At 41.1% G+C, this 16391-nt stretch overlaps 1 protein-coding gene across 1 annotated transcript in view; it reads right to left on the minus strand.

Moving 5' to 3' along the window:
* Nucleotides 1-11438: 11438 nt before the first annotated feature.
* Nucleotides 11439-16391, minus strand: part of CMYA5 (cardiomyopathy associated 5) — a 102664-nt gene continuing 97711 nt past the window's right edge. Inside the window, exon 13 of the mRNA XM_077139328.1 lies at nucleotides 11439-12672. Coding sequence (XP_076995443.1) covers nucleotides 12426-12672 — 247 coding nt within the window. The 3' untranslated portion in view covers nucleotides 11439-12425. The remainder of the gene's footprint in view (nucleotides 12673-16391) is intronic.

The following is a 16391-nucleotide window of genomic DNA, read 5'->3' on the forward strand; positions in this document are numbered from 1 at the left end:
TATTTAAAAAGTGGTATTAATGTCTTCTCAGCTGCAGAATTATGGTATTTTAGATGAGCATTCTCCATATGTTTTTTTAGGTAGTTGGTTTAGTTTGTTAATGCTACTGGAATGCAATATACAGGGAACTTATTAAGTTGCAAGTTTACAGTTCTAAAGTGGTAAAAAATGTCCAAACTAAGGCATCCAAGGAAAGATGCCTTGACTCAGGAAAGGGCCAATGACATTCGGGGTTTCTCTGTCAACTGTGAAGGCACATGACGATGTCTGCTAGCTTTCTTTCCTGGCTTCTCATTTCAGAAGGCTTCGCTAGGAGCTTTTTCCTTCTGAATCTCTAAAGGTCTCTTGTCAGTATCAGCTTTGAAGGTTTTCCCCAAATAGTTCCCTCTAAAAGGATTCCAGTAAGCAACTCCATCTTGAATGGGTGGAGACTCATCTCCATGGAAACACCTAATTAAAGGGTCCCATCACATCTTCATGAAAATAACTTAATCAAAAAGAGCCCACCCAACAATATTAAATGAGGATTCAAGAACATGGTTTTTCTGGGGTACACAACAGCTTCAAACCAGCACAGCAGTATTTAGCTTTATGCTGATTTGGCAGCATCTATCAAAAGCCTTTAAAAAATTGTATACTTTAACCTCTAATTCCATTTCTGTGAACTTTTTCAAAGTAAATAGTGACCTGTATGCACAAATATTTATGGACGAGGATATACATTATAGAATAATCATAATAGCCCCAATGGAAATGACTTAAGTGTTCAGCATTGGAATATGGAGTAAATAAATGAATGGAATTATCTATTTAACCAATACCCCAATGGAAAATTAAGCTCACATTAAAAACTGTAGTCTTGAAGAATATGATATACACCCTCAAACACATATACCAAATGTGATTCTCTGGCTGCTGGGAGCAACCCCACCAAATTCAAAATAGCTCAAGATTTATGACAAAGGTGATACTACAGCATATTGGGAAAGGACTGGTCTTTCAAGAAACGGTGTAGACCAACTTTTTTTTAACCATAAGAAAAAAAATGCATTTTGACTTCTACCTCATACCATACACAAAATTAATTATACATATATCATATGTGTATCAATTATAGATAACAGATGTATTTGCTTGTGTGTGTATTTATATATAATCTAAATGTGAAAGTTAAAAATAAGACAATAAAACTTTTAAAGGATACATAGGAAAATCTCTCTGTGACATTAGGATTGGCCAAGATTTCTTAAATTGAACAAAAAAGTTCTAATCATTAAAAGAAAAGATAAATTGAATTTTACTGAAATTAAAAACTTTTGTTTATCAGACACATCATCCAAAGAGTGAAAAAAATGAAGCTACAGAAAGGGGGGAAGATATTTGCAAAGCACATATTCAACAGAGGACTCATTCATAACCCAAACAGAATTCCTACCAAGGAAAACAAACACAAAGACAGACAACACAATAGAAAAATGGGCAAAAGATTTTAGCAGAACCTTAAAAAAAAGAAAGGATATAAACATATACAAAGGTGTACAACTACTAAAGGAAGAGGGAAATGCGAATATAAACCACAATGTGATACCACTACATACCCACCAGAATGACTAAAATGAAAAAGACCAACAGTACCAAATGTCAGCAGAGAAGCAACTGAAACTCTCATACACTGTCAGTAGGAGAGTAAATTTGTGAAATTTTGGAAATTCTGGCAATATCTACTAAGTCGAACATAACGCATATCATGGCCTAGCAATTCTATTCTTAGGTGTTTACCCAACATAAATCATACATATGTTCACCAAACGATAGGTACAAGAATATTCATAGTACTATTTGTAATAGTTCCAAACTGGAAATGGTCCAAATGGCCATCAATAGCAGAATGATTAAGTACATTGTGGAATGCACATAAATTATAATACTACACGGCAAAGAGAATGAACAAACTCACATGACACACAGCAAACCGAGTCCTGCAAAGGTAATTTTGAACAGAAAAAGCCAGACGCAAAAGAAAAAACATAAAGTTTCAAAATAGGCAAAACGAATGTATGATATTGTAAGGCATGATGCTAGTTACTTTGGAAGTGGGGGGTGACTGGGTGTCCCCCTTCAGTGATGATAATGTTTTATGGCTTGGGAACTGTCTGCACCTATATTAGCTTTGCAAAAATTCATCGAGCTATAAACTTGTGATTTGTGCTCTTTTCTGTATGTGTGTTATGCTTCCGTAGGAAGTTATTTTAAAAGCTTAGACAGATAGAGGTCTATTTAATTCAAGCAACAAAATGTTTAGAGGTAGGCAGAAGAGAGCCAGAATGGTATCTTAACAGTATCTTTGAAATCCCAGGCTCCTTCAGTCCTCTAGGCTCAGAATGGAATTTCATCCTTCAAGGCTGCAAGATGCCTGTGCAGCCTGTAGGCATTGCAGCTGCACTATGGAAAGGCAAAAGACCCAAAGCCAAAGAATGTACCAATTCATTCTAAGCCTATGGAATGATGGATACTTTTTATTTTAGACATCATAATTTTCTATAGTTTCCAAATGTTCCACAGTGACATGTATTCATGTTATTCTAAAGGAAAACTGTGCTAATTGGAGGGGAATAAAGCAAAATCATTCTCTGAGTTTCAACTCTAAGCCCTGCAGAACTAATTCATAGGCTTTCCTGCTGGGCTGAGTAATTGCAGAATCCTTTCCATGCCTATTGGGGCACAAAAGTAGCCCTGAACTTATTCTTGGAAGAATGCAAAACAATGCAGTGCTGCCCCATTCTCATCTTAAAGTGCATAGAGAGACCTTGTGCGGAGGCCCATAAATGCTTATCTTCGAGCAGAGGTGTTTCTGACCCGAAATGACTTGGGGAAAATGGTCACGTCCCACACAGCCGGGGTTTGGTGCGTAGGTGTTTGCTGCTGCTGCTCAACACTCAGATGCATATTTTATCCATTTTTCTGGAGCTCAGCAGGGTAGAACTTAGCTCAAAATAATTAAGGAGAAATGCAAATCAAGAAATAAGCTTGGTTATAGTTTAATTCACTGAAAAGAAGACAAAAGTAAAAGGCAATATTCATTATATTTCAACCCAGAATTGATTTCTTGGAAGATAATGTTGATCAACATTTTTTCTTAAGAAAGCAACCTCTGAAATAGTTTGTATTTTGAATGAGTTTACTCCCCCTTTCTGAATGATCAGTCTTGACCATGAGGCTTCAATCCTTCACTTGCTTTCAGTCATGACTATCTGAGAAAACTTAGTCACGAGAAACATACTTGGGGGAACTTCAGCTTGAAGAACCAAACAGACCAGTTCCTCCCTCTGATGTACAATCCCAGAACCATCTGGGGAGAGCCTTGAAATTTTTCAGGGAAGAGAGTTGGGAAGTTGACATGTGGTGGTTCAAAATTGCGAGGCAGGAAATTATGTTAAAGAGGAAGAAAACCCATGTAATTTGTAGGCCTCACTTTCAACAATATTTATTTGTTGACCTTGCATCAGTCCTTGTGCTAAAATCAGGTGTATTAAGAGAAAAACAAGATATCCATCATCACAGCAACCCTCCAAAACTCCCCCAGCCTGAGCTAATCCCACAGCCACACCCCAACTACTCGCTATCACCTGAATCGTCACCCCACATTTACTTCCCACAGTCACCCCCAAAAGTATCTCTATAACTCCCCCTACGGCCATATTGATATGTCTTTAATCCTCAAAGGTAACAGGCTACTTCTCACCTCCTCATCTTTACCACATATCTGGGACACCCCTCTTTTCCTTCTCCTGCCATGACCTGCTCTGCTCAAATGCCAACTTCTACTCAGCCATCAAGCCTTAGCTCAGACATTTCTTCTTAGAAAGTCCACCTTAAGTCCTCCCAAGTCCTTCCAAGTTCTTCTGCCTGGTGTTTGTTAAGATCTTCCTTCCCTGGAATAAACGTAAAAGAAGATGAGGATATGAAAAAAAGTGTCTTCTCTGACTTATTTCAGGAGTCTTGCTTATTTGACATGCCAGTGAACTAAAAAAAGCTAGCATTTATTGAGCTCTTATTACATGCTACATACTCTTCTGAGTACCTGATTTATGTTAAATAATTTATTGTTCACAACAGTCCTATGAGTAAGATGAATGGATATTCTTATCCTAACATTACAAATGATGAAAATGAGGTATAAAAGGAATAAACAACTTCTCCCAAGTTCCCCAAACTAGTAAAGCTGTCATTTAATTTGGGGATGTTAGATGATCCCCTGGCTGAACTGACCTCTCTCCCCACAAACCAGTCACGCGTTCTGGATCACCTCTTTTGTTAAGAGCACCATCATGTTCCTAAAAACCCTGATTCAAAATCTTGGGTGGCCTCTGATGCTTTCCTCTTTATTCATCTTTATAGCCTGTAGACGTTATAATGCTCTGGAATCTGTTTCCTGCCTTCCCTTCCCTTATTTTAATGTAATGACATTGAATTGACTATACAAAAATGTGGGCACCAAGTTGACCCTATGAAGGAGTATCTACTCAGTTAGTGTGCCAGTTTGAAAGGACTTATGTACCCTAGAAAAGCCATGTTTTAATCCTAGTCAATCTTGTGCGGGCAATGGTTTCTTCTAATCTCTATTCAGTACTATAGGTTGGAAACTTGATTAGGTTATCTCCATGGGGATGTGACTCAATCATCTGTGGGTATTAAAGTTGATTATATGGAGATGTGTTTCTGCCCATTCAAAGTGGGTCTTGATTAGTTTACTGGAATCTTATAAAAGAAGAGCCATTTCAAAGAGAGTTCCTTTCAAGAACGAGGAGAGAGCCACAGAACCATGAAAGAATGACAAGGGAATCACAGAGTCCCCCAGTCAGTGACCTTTGGAGATGAAGAAGGAAAACGCCTTGCCGGAGCTTCATGAAGCAAGAGGCCTGGAGAGAAAGCCAGTAGATGCCACCATGTTTGCCATGTGCCCTTCCAGCTGAGAGAGAAACCCTGAATGTCATCGGCCTTCATGAACCAAGGTATCTTTTCCCTGGATGCCTTAGATTGGACATCTCTATAGACTTGTTTTAATCTGGACAATTTCACAGCCTTAGAACTGCAAACTAGAAATTTATTAAATTCCCACTTTTAAAAGCCGTTCCATTTCTGGTTCATTGCATTCTGGCAGCTAGCAAACTAGAACAGTTAGGTTTACAAAAACTGATTCAAGTTCATAGTAAATGCGGAAACAAAATACACTTCCCCATGACAAATGCAAGAAAAACTCTAGGCTGAGAGTTAAAGCTGGCACCTTTAAAACCAATGCATTCTTCTCAAAAAGAAAACTTGGAAGTCAATTGAATATCTATCAATAAGGACTTCAATGAATGAAGTCCATCTTTTCAGCGCACTACATTGTAGCTTGAAAATGGTGGTGTAAGTCTATGTTTATTGCTGTGAAAAGATGTCCATGGCATAGATTCAAGTGACAAAAGCAAATCACATGATAGTGATTTTATTTGTATTTTTAAAAATGTGTGTGCGTGCATGTGTGTGTGTGAGTGTGTGCCTCCAAAGATGGGGAGGGGAAAAGGAAGAGCCTGGGAGGGTGCACACCAAATGTTAACATTGGTTAACTCTGAGTGGTGAAATTAGGGTAATTCATCTTTTGTTCTAAATACTTTTTCTGATTTTTTGCAATGAGTAAAAACAAGAAAAGATCAAACTTTCCTTGGGGATGTAGTGGTGTTAGGTAGCATAACTATATGCCCAGGTGTGCGTGAGCCCATTTTGCTACTACAAGGGATACACTGTATAATCGTACCCCTTGTGTATAATTGTGAGAGGGCCTTGCATTATAGTTGAATTAATAATAACAGTTAACATTATGCTATTGTTACATGCCAGGCACCCTGCTAAGAACTTTATCTACATTAGTTCTTTCATTTTTTTGGTCACAATAACCTTTCCCTGTCTTATTTTTCCTGATAATGTTTTCACTTTCTGAATCTAAGCAGATTGCTCAGTGATCTCATTTACTGTTTATCTTTCTCTCATTAGAATATAAATTTCACGCGGGCAGGGATGTTTGTCTGTTTTGGTCACTTCTGTATCTTCAGTACCTAGAAGAGTGCCTGGCACCTTAGTAAGACTCTAAATATTTGTTGGATGAATGAATGAACAACCTTACAACATAACTAGTATCATTTGCATTTAACACTGAGCACCCCAAAGCGAGGTTGAACAATTTGCCTAAAGTCGGGTGACTCTCTGAAGGAACAGAGCCACGTCTCACCGTGCATCTGTGTGGTTTCAGGGTCTGTATTCTGAACCACTCTCTCTCTCATCAGCTACAACACATCCTTGAATCAAAGTGTCCTCCTTCTACCAGAAGTACTCAGTTCGTACATGAGACGTCAGTGACGTGTCACTGAAGACTTGCAAATATGGTTTCCTTCTGAGTATCAAATTAGTCTGATATCCATATAGTGGATGGTGTTCCATGATCTGCTTTAGTCACTGTTCTAGTTTGCTAGCTGCCGGAATGCAACACACCAGAGACGGACTGGCTTTTAATAAAAGGGGATTTATTTTGTTGGTTCTTCAGAGGAAAGGCAGCTAACTTTCCACTGAGGTTCTTTCTTACGTGGAAGGCACAAGATGGTCTCTGCTGGTCTTCTCTCCAGGCCCCTGGGTTCCAACAACTTTCCCCGGGGTGACTTCTTTCTGCATCTCCAAAGGCCTGGGCTGAGCTGCTGGTGCTGAGATGAGAAACGCCGCTGAGCTGTTATGCTGTGCAACACTGCGCTCTCTCATTCAAGCACCAGCCAATTAAGTCAAACATCACTCATTGCAGCAGACACGCCTCCTAGCCGACTGCAGATGTAATTAGCAACAGATGAGGTTCACGTACCATTGGCTTATGTCCACAGCAACAGAACTAGGTATGCTCACCTGGCCAAGTTGACAACTGAATCTAACTAACACAGTCACCATCACAGGCAAGATATTTTTCAGGTCAAAAGCAAAAGGAACAGGGCCTAGAAATCAGAAACTATAGCCGGGAAATGGTCTTATGGCATGAGAAAGAAGGGGATGGGAAGAGGAGGAAAAGGGGGGAGGAGGAGGAACAGGAGAAGGGGGAGGAGGTGGAGGCGGTGGATAAGGAAGGATTGTGACTGGAAGAAGTTGGACTGAAGAGAGAGGAACATCCAGAGGACAAGGACGTCTCAGGTGAGCCCAGCACCGATGCGGGGAGACAGTGCTTGGGCCAGCAAACCCAAATTTGTGTGTCCTTCGGATGGAAATGGCAGTTCAATAATGCTGGCCCACATAACTTGTCTTGATCACCTTATAACCTTTTTACTGGTTATATCAGTTGTCCTGATATGTCCTGATCATGTGGAACTTAAGAGGTAAATGCCTCAAGCAGTGTTTGCAGCCTAATATCAAACATGGTCAGTGCCGGTGGGGTCTGGAGCCTAGAGAGAGAATCTTCTGACTAGCAGATATGTGTTTTCCAGCCCCTCCGGCAATTTGATTTCTCACTATAAATTAAGCAATTGGTACTTAAATTTTATTAAAGAGTCATTAATGAGCTGGATTAATGTGGCCCATTCCCCATGGATCTGATGAACTTGGGGAGTTTTAACAAATCCAGTAGCTGGATCTTCGATGGAAAAATCAGCCCTAAATTGTAGGCACCAACTCAACGTCCTCCCCTCACACACACATAATCCTATACATATACACAAAGTCACACAGTATACACACGCTTCTGAAATATACACATTGATATGCATACACATGCACACTCACATCCACACATGTGTATACACCTATGAGGCCCTCTCTGGCCGACAGACTTCCTGGGGGACATTGCAGCTCATCTTCTCTGTGACTGCAAAGTCACACAGTTGAAAAGATTCGAAAAGTTTCTTTCGAATGGTCTTGTTTGGTGGTTGCCAACTTTCCACAGAGGGCAAGCAGACACAGTTCAGGACCAAGTCAGCCCAGGTGTAATAGCAGGGCTCTTTTGGCCACAATTCTGCACCTGGCTGGTCCTTATGGCAACCAGTCAGCAGGGGCTGCTCCCTTTGGAGCAGAAATTGAGCAAGGCCACAGGGATCCTCGGTGGAGCAGAGGATGAGACAAAGAACACCCTTTGTCCTCTCCCACCTACACAAGCCCTTTCTCTGCAGGAGCTGAGAGCTGGCAAAGGCTAGCCCAGGGTGTCTGTATGAAATATCCTGTTTAATGTTGAAAATCATAATACCCAAACACCCTGATAAAGCCCTTTTCTTTGAGATTGCCTTTGTGTCTATCCTTGTACCCGTTACCTCTTGCCAACTCACTGAGAATATAACCTAAAGTCCTTTCTTGGCATCCAAAGTCATGACAAACAGTTCCCTGCTATTCTCTGACTGCATCCATTACCTCCCTCTTCTCCTTGCTTATTCCATTCCAGGCCCCCAGCTTCCTGGCTGTTCTTCTAAACGCATGACCATGCTAATACCTCAGGACCTCCATACTTGCTATTCCTGCTGCATGGAATTCTCTTCCTGGTAGATGTCCATATGGCTGCTCCTTCATTTCATTTAAATCTTTACTCAAATGCCACCTTATCAGAGAAACCTTCCGTCTTACCCAAAACATATAGTAGCCCCTACCTCTCATAACTCTTTATTCTCGTACTTTGCTCCATTTTTCTTCATAGTTCTTATTCCCTAATGACATACTATATATATATATATATATATGTTTATTATCTCTCTTCCCTTACTAGAATATAAGCTCCTTGAGAGCAGGGAGCTGGAATTGATGGCTGCCATTCACCACAGGGCCTAGAATGGTGTCCAGCCTGTACTAAGTACTCAGATATGTGTTGAATGACTAAATGGCCTCCTGCTTCTTCCCCCGTTTTCTTTTTTCTTAATTATTTTACCAACTTATCCCTAAGTAATAAAATCCTCAAATACTGTACTGCCTCTAGAAGGGTGTCGTTTCTTTTTGAAGGTTGTGGCATGCACAAAAGTCCTTTGCAGTGTTGGAACCGCCCAACACTAATTCTGGGAGCTCCAGCTAGGTTGAGAAGGGATTTCTAGCCATCACAGTCATTAGCTAGTTCTACAGAAATAACAACCACAGTAACAACACTAAAGGGAAATTCTAAGGGGATTCTAAAACCGTTCTAAAGGGTGATGGCCAAATTCATCTTGGGGAGAGGAAGGCTGTTTGGTTTGGAGAATCACTGTAATGGGCTTTTTAATTCTGCAAAGAGAGGCCTAGAGCTTGGATCAGATAGAAAATCCTGAGGAAAGGGGGGCAAAATTTTGTTCTTATACTACTATAAAAGATGTTGTATTAGTTTGTCAGTACTGCTATCGTAAATACCATACGATGGGTTAGCTTAAACTACGGAAATTTTTATTAGTTTATGGTTTTGAGGCTAGAAGAAGTACCAAATCAAGACATCGGCAAGACTTGCTTTCTCCCTGAAGGATGGAGCATCTGGTGCTGGCTGCCAAAAATCTTTGGGGTTCCCTGGCTTGTAGCTCTGCTTCCTGTCATATGAAAATGTCCTCTCACTTCCGGCTTCTGTAATTTCTGGCTTCTCTTTTTTTTAAAAAAAGTCTTTATTATGAAATATAACATATATGCAAAAAGGCAATAAATTTCAAAGTACATTTTAACAAGTAGTTATAGAGCAGATTTCAGTTTGGTATGGGTTACAGTTCCACAGTTTTAGGTGGAACTAAGGAAAACAATTTTCCTTCTAGCTGCTCCAAGACACTGGAGACTAAAAGAAATATCAACATAATGATTCAGCAGTCATACTCATTTGTTAAATCCTATCTACTCTGTTATAATTCCCCCTTCTCCTTTGATCCTTCTCCCAATCTTTAGGGGTATTTGGGCTCTGCCCTTTCTAACTTTTTCATGATGGAAAGGGGTGTTGATAACAAGGAAATTCCCCTCGTTAATCTCAAGTCTTAAAAAAAAAAAAGTTGGGCGGGCCGCGGTGGCTCAGCGGGCAAAGTGCTTGCCTGCTATGCCGGAGGACCTCAGTTCGATTCCCGGCCCCAGCCCATGTAACAAAAACGGAGAAACAGAATACAATAAAACAAGAAAATGTTTAAAAGATGTTTCCCTTTCTTCCTTCCTTCCTTCCTTCTATCCTTCCTTCCTTCTCTCTGTCTTTCCTTTAAAAAAAAAAAAAAAAAAAAAGTTGTGTTAACCACTAATGAGGTCAGCCTTGTGTGAGAACTGCCTTGAAGAATCAAAGACTCATTATGTCCATGTTTGGGAATGATGGAGGCCACATGGAAGGAGGGAAGCATTAAGGATGGTGATGAGAGGTCTAGAGGCAATGGAGGAGCTTCTGAAGCAGGAGGCCAGCAGTGTCGATCAGGAGAATGTAATCATCTCCATGAACTCCTGAAAATTTGGGATAGGAGACAATTTCTTACAGTCAATGTGGTATCAATACTTAGATAGCAAAGGAAAGGGAACCCTGGAAGACTGGTGGAATTAGGGACTCTTGGGTCACCCTGGATCACAGAATCTGGACTTGTATCTCATTTGTCATTTCAAAATGTTTTATAAAATGAATTATTATAGACATCTCTTTATTAAACGAATTAGTATATGGATCTCAATGTGTAGAACAGATAAAAACTGAGCTGTGAAATGTGACAGGGGCTTGAATTTCTACCCACTTGGCCTTCCCAATGGATCCCTTGATGGTCCTCAAGACATTTCTGTGAAATCTCAGTACTCCAGGAACACAGTTAAGAAATTCTATCTAGAGTGGGCCACGGTGGCTCAGAGTTCTCACCTGCCATGCCGGAGACCCAGGTCCGATTCTTGGTGCCTGCCCCACGGAAAAAAAAAAAAAAAAAAAAAAAAAAAATATACATATATAAAAAACACAAAGCAGGAATCTACTCTTTGCTATTCCAGACAGTTTATCACCCAGTTTGACTCTGAGTGCTCATTACCTACTAAGCAGCATGCCCTTGAAGTCAATTATCAGTGGTATAGCCTTCTTCCTTCTCTTGAGCAAAATTCTACCTACTCATCCTGGTGGAAAAATAAAAATAACCCTAATTTCTTTCTACATATCAGCTTTTCAAATTTTTGAACACCTTTTATATATGCTCCCCAAAGTGGCTTTTGTCCCACGTTAAACCCCCAAGTATCCTCAAGTTACTTTTACAGTTCATATACTGCTTAGGGAGCTGAAATTAAAGGTATTAAATGGAAAAATTAACCCATCAAAAACTGAGTTCATTTTAGACAATAAGAAGGGCACATAAAGTCAGGACAACCGCACCCACTTTGAAGGTAGTGGAGGGTGTGTTGATCGACTTGAACACAACTGAGAAAACATACTCCCTCCTGAGCACTGATGATGGGCCCCGGCGAGGGCTGGAAATGTGAAAAAAAAACCCAACAACCATAAATATGATCGATGCATTTATATTACAGAAAACGAAAGCAATAATCACAACATGCATTCTAGATTTGTCAAGTTGGCATGCATAGTTTAGGAAAATGTTGAAAGTTTTAATATAATACATAAAAATAACCAACAGTTTTATTGTAGTACAAAGAGATTCCCAACTTTCGGCAGTTGACTGGAACTATGGATTAATACTGTTTTATTTTTTTAAATGTGTTTAATTGTCACCTGAAAATCAGTACTTATATGCAACTCACTGAGGTGTAATGGTTATTATACTCTGAAGTTTTAACCAGTCCAGAGATGCCAGACTGATGGGTTATACATGTTGGATAATAAGTGCACATAACATGTTTTGGTTTATAGACTATTTATTTAACAAAATGGAGACTTCTAATATCTAACACTTTTCTACACTTAAAATTTCAGAGAAAAGAGATATATTCTATAGTATATATTAATACAAAAGAGTTCATTATAAACTTAAAACACTTTCTCAGGGTGCAATATTCTCTACTGACTAGAATCCATCACCCTTTAGTGAAGTGAGGTAAGATTTTTCTTGTGGAAAACAGTGTTTCTTTGTCAGAGCAGGTTAATTACTAATACAACCTTCCCTTCACTCAGGCCATCCATCAGAGGATTTCTTTTAACAACAAAACAGATGGAAGTCAATATCTAGTAGAGATATTTTGATTCCCAAATCGAGTGTTAAGTTCTTTTAATTTAGAAAGTAACATATATAAGCCAAAGAGCGGAGGCTGGTTTTTCCTCCTCTCTCCTCACGTGCTCCTCTATAAAGTCAAGTTTTCTCGTTGCTTTGGCTCAAGCGCTGACGGCCATGAGTGTGCCATCGGGAGCGTGAGTGTGCCATCGGGAGTGTGAGCGTGCGGGAGGCCTGTGAATAACGGCTACAACCCCAGATGGAAAGAACAATGGGCCCCCCAAAATGTGAGTTATTGCTCTTGCAGGTTCTGAAAGCAAATGGTTACTTGTGCCTTGCAGAATTCGGAGGCTCTATCCCCAGGTGCAAAGTACATTTTCCAGGTTTCTCCAGGGCGAAAGCGGGGTGGACGCCCTCACTAAACCTGTGTCTGATGGTGAAGAGCAGCTGCTGGCTGTCGGCGTTCATGAACAGCAGCCTCTGGCGGGTGCAGTCCAGCAGAATGCCGACCCTGGCTGGGGGCTCGCTGACATGCACGTCACTCACAAGGCCGCCGGAGAAAAACGTGTATCTGAAATGAAACAGGATCGGAAACAGAAGCTTTAGAAATCTTGCAGGAACATGATATTGGAAATATCCAATTTTCCAGTTATTGACTTGAATTCCCAATAATGAGTTGCAACAAAATTGTCCCAAACACCTAACCAGAATCCCTCCTAGGTGCTAAAATGCATCCTCATCCCAAAAGACAAGCGTTTTTAATCATTTTATTCCCTCTACATTAGGAGGCAGTCCCAGAATAACCAACATATGCCTCCCTGGTGATTCTTCTCAACATCTAATTCTTCCCAGCTGCCCACATGTTTTAACTCTGCATTCATGGTGTGTCATTCTTTTGAATAAAACTTCTTTGAGGCTGCCATGTATTTTTAAAAGTACAGCGGGCTTGCCTTCCATACAATGTCTTAATTTTACTGTTTAAAAAATTTATAGGTAGCTTACATAAGGGCCTTAGTGAAGTTTAAGAAAGATTTAATTATTTTTGACCAACTTCATCCTTTGTATATGCTCTCTCTGCCCCAAACCAACTTTCCTTTTCATTTTATCCATGTTTTCTGCTGGGTAGGGGGTAGGGGGTAGGACACGGGTGTGCCTTTGACTTGTTTCTTCAATTCAAAATAAATTCAATTCAACAAGTATCACTGAACCTATCTGTGTGTCCAGCACTTTACTCAGCCCTATGGAGGGTAGGAAGGACTTCAGAAAACTGTATTTGCCCCCCAGGAACCCAACCTCTACCAAGCAGGAAGGAAAAACTTGTTAAAATTTAAACATGAACTAGGGTATGAGAATTAATCTCAGGAATTAGATTGTTAATAAATTGTGTTTATTAAACACATTTAATGGACCTTTTTGCTTAGCAAAGTTCCCAGCCCAGGCTGGGAAGGAGAGAATGCTAACTGGAAGAAGCTAAATTGCTCTGTGTGACAAAATAATGCAAATTTGGAGTTTTTCTCTTGGAAGACTAAGAAACTGAGAGTGGGCCCTGAAATCAGGGAGGGGAAGAAATGAGAGATGGAAAAGCAAAAAGAGATGAGAGAAAGGTCTGTGGGGCGTGGCAGGTATTTAGATGGGGGACACAGAGACACGGGGGCAGTCTTGGGCCTGAGAATCTGCGTAAGGGACTCTGGCATGGTAGGGAAGGCTGAAGACCTGTGAGGAGACCTGTGATGCCTGACTTAAGGGGCCAGAAACCTCAGTGCAAAGTGTAGAAAGCGGCGGGCAAGTTGGACTTCAGTGCAGAAGGAAGCTCACGCAGATGGGGAAATAAGCAAGACATAATGACAAAGGGCCATTTCAATGCCTTGCTAATGAAAGATGTGATGGAACATTTTGAAATGCTAGAAGGTGTAGGGCAGACAGACATTCCAGGTGGCAGCAACAGGAGCAGCAGTGCGCTGGGGAGTTGATGGAAGATTCCTGGGAGCAGATGGGCTCATGCTCAGTCAGAAAGAATGGGCAAGACTAGATAAGTGGAAAAGATGGAGAAAGAAGTCCAAGCAGCAGGGACAACAGAAACAGTGCCAGAGCGAGCCATGTGCCGCAGAGAACATCACCATGGCCTGATGGGTTCTGAGGGGGCATGCAAGTGACTTCTAGGATATTACATGAATAGGTAAATCAGGGGCCAGGCGCTAGGTCTGTGGTTATCAATCAGTAGCCACTCACCACATGTGGTTATTTAAATAAAAGTTAATTAAAATTAAATAAAATTAAAAATTCATTTCTCAGCCACACTAACTACATTTCAATAGGCATATGTGACACCACATTCCTTTTACTGCAGAATGTTCTATTGGACAGCATTGCTCTAGATGGTTCTGAATGCCCAAATGAACCATTTCCCTATGTCTGCTTGGAAGGCGCCTGGTGCCCACTGCCCAGCCCTGGGCAGTTGCTGAGCCAATCTCCACCACAGAGGCCATGGAGGAAAAGACTCTCCTTGAAGCCCTGACTCCACCAGTTCTATAGGAACTGTGGTGGTCATGGGGTCAGGACCTGGGGTCTGCCCTGCCCTGCTTCTGCCTCCATTTCCTACTGGGCACACCAGTTCCTACACTAACCTGAACTCCACCCTGAAGCCAAGTCCCTTTGCACGGGGCCAGACTCTCTGCCCAGCTTCCCCTGCATGGGACTGCAGATCATCCAGAAGCCTGGCTCATGATTTCTACATGACCCCGGAACTGCCTGACCTGGGTGCCACCCCAAGACTGGACCTGACCTCCCGAGTCTCACAGCTGACCCAGACCCCTTCGGATACTGGTGGCTGCTCCACCCAGGGTTCCTCATCCCCCGACCTGGTCAACTGCATCTAGTTTCCCCTCTTCATTGTGCCCCACAGCTTGTCTCATCTCAGTACTGACACCATTGTAGACTTCTGAGCAGAAAAGGAGGCGACATGATAAAAATGTTTTAGAAACATTTGCCCGTGTGACACGTAGGACAGCCTGGAGTGGGTGGAGACTAGCAGCAAGGGTGCAGGTATGGTGGCTGCTGCAGAACTTGGTAAAGGGGACAAGGGAGCCTTGAACAGTGGCAGTGAGGTTAGTGACGGACAGGAGGAAACACATCCACATCCAGGTAATTCTTTCTCCTCAGACTCTCTCCATTCATCATTTCCAATTATAACATCTTAAAACTCAGATTTCTATACAAGTAGGATCAGAAGTAATAATACAGCTTGGCTCAAAATCATTAAGCCAGCATAAGTGAAAAACATGGAAGGCTCTGCTGCAGCATTGCTCTCAGATGCCTAAAGCCCAGGTCCCTCATCAGAAGCCCTTGAAACATGACATGAAGGCATGTGGACTCTGTCCTCTCTCAAGTGGGGACCACACAGCTCCCAGAATCTATGGAACCTACCCTGGGCCTGAAAGGGCCAAAGATCAAAATTGTAAGTTGAACTTGTCAACAAACTATTCCATTCTGCTGTCTAGAGTCTAGAAACTTGTAACTGGGGCTAGTCTTTGGTTTAGCTTCTAAAAAACCTACTTACTTAAATGCTTAAGTATCTAAGGAAATCTTCATGAAACCATTACCTAGTTCTGGTTCTAAATCTACTGACTGTAAATTCTGGGTTTGAGTAATTTTAACCTTTGGGCAGGGCTGGGGCCTCAAGCATTGCACAGTGCTGAATTATCAGTGAACCATAATTGTTCTGACTTGATAAAATGTGACTTTAAATAGCACTTGAGATGGCATCCTTATGAGCCATCTGAGAATCAAACTTTATCAGGGAGGATGCAGGAAGAAATAAGCAGCTGGAGATATGCAAAATTCCAATCTGTGGGCCTTTTTCTGGGAACTTGCAAGCACTGAAAGTTCCCTTATTAAAGCATTTCATTTGAATACTGACTCATATTTGTATGATACTTTACAATTTCAAATCTCTTCCTTCTACCTGATTTCATGGGATCCTTTTGACCCCAAAGGGCAGCAGTTCAGGAGTTACTATTCCCTGACAAGAGAGATGAGGCATATAGGATATGCTCAAAGGATTCATCGATTTATGGTGAGTAACCATTAAGAGGCCAGTCAAGGATGGAGCCAGGACTAAAATCAGGTTTCAGTCTCCTATTAGAGACTCTTCCTATTATACCATTGGTGAGCCATTCAGATTATACATTTGCCTTATCTCTTGGAGACTAACACAGGTATTAACCTGTGACTTTTTCACATCAACCAACCAAATAATACTAATAAAATAGTCCAGCCACAGCATTGTAAATG

The sequence above is a fragment of the Tamandua tetradactyla genome, chromosome 21 (genome assembly GCF_023851605.1).
Source record: "Tamandua tetradactyla isolate mTamTet1 chromosome 21, mTamTet1.pri, whole genome shotgun sequence".
In the NCBI taxonomy this organism is placed as follows: domain Eukaryota; kingdom Metazoa; phylum Chordata; class Mammalia; order Pilosa; family Myrmecophagidae; genus Tamandua; species Tamandua tetradactyla.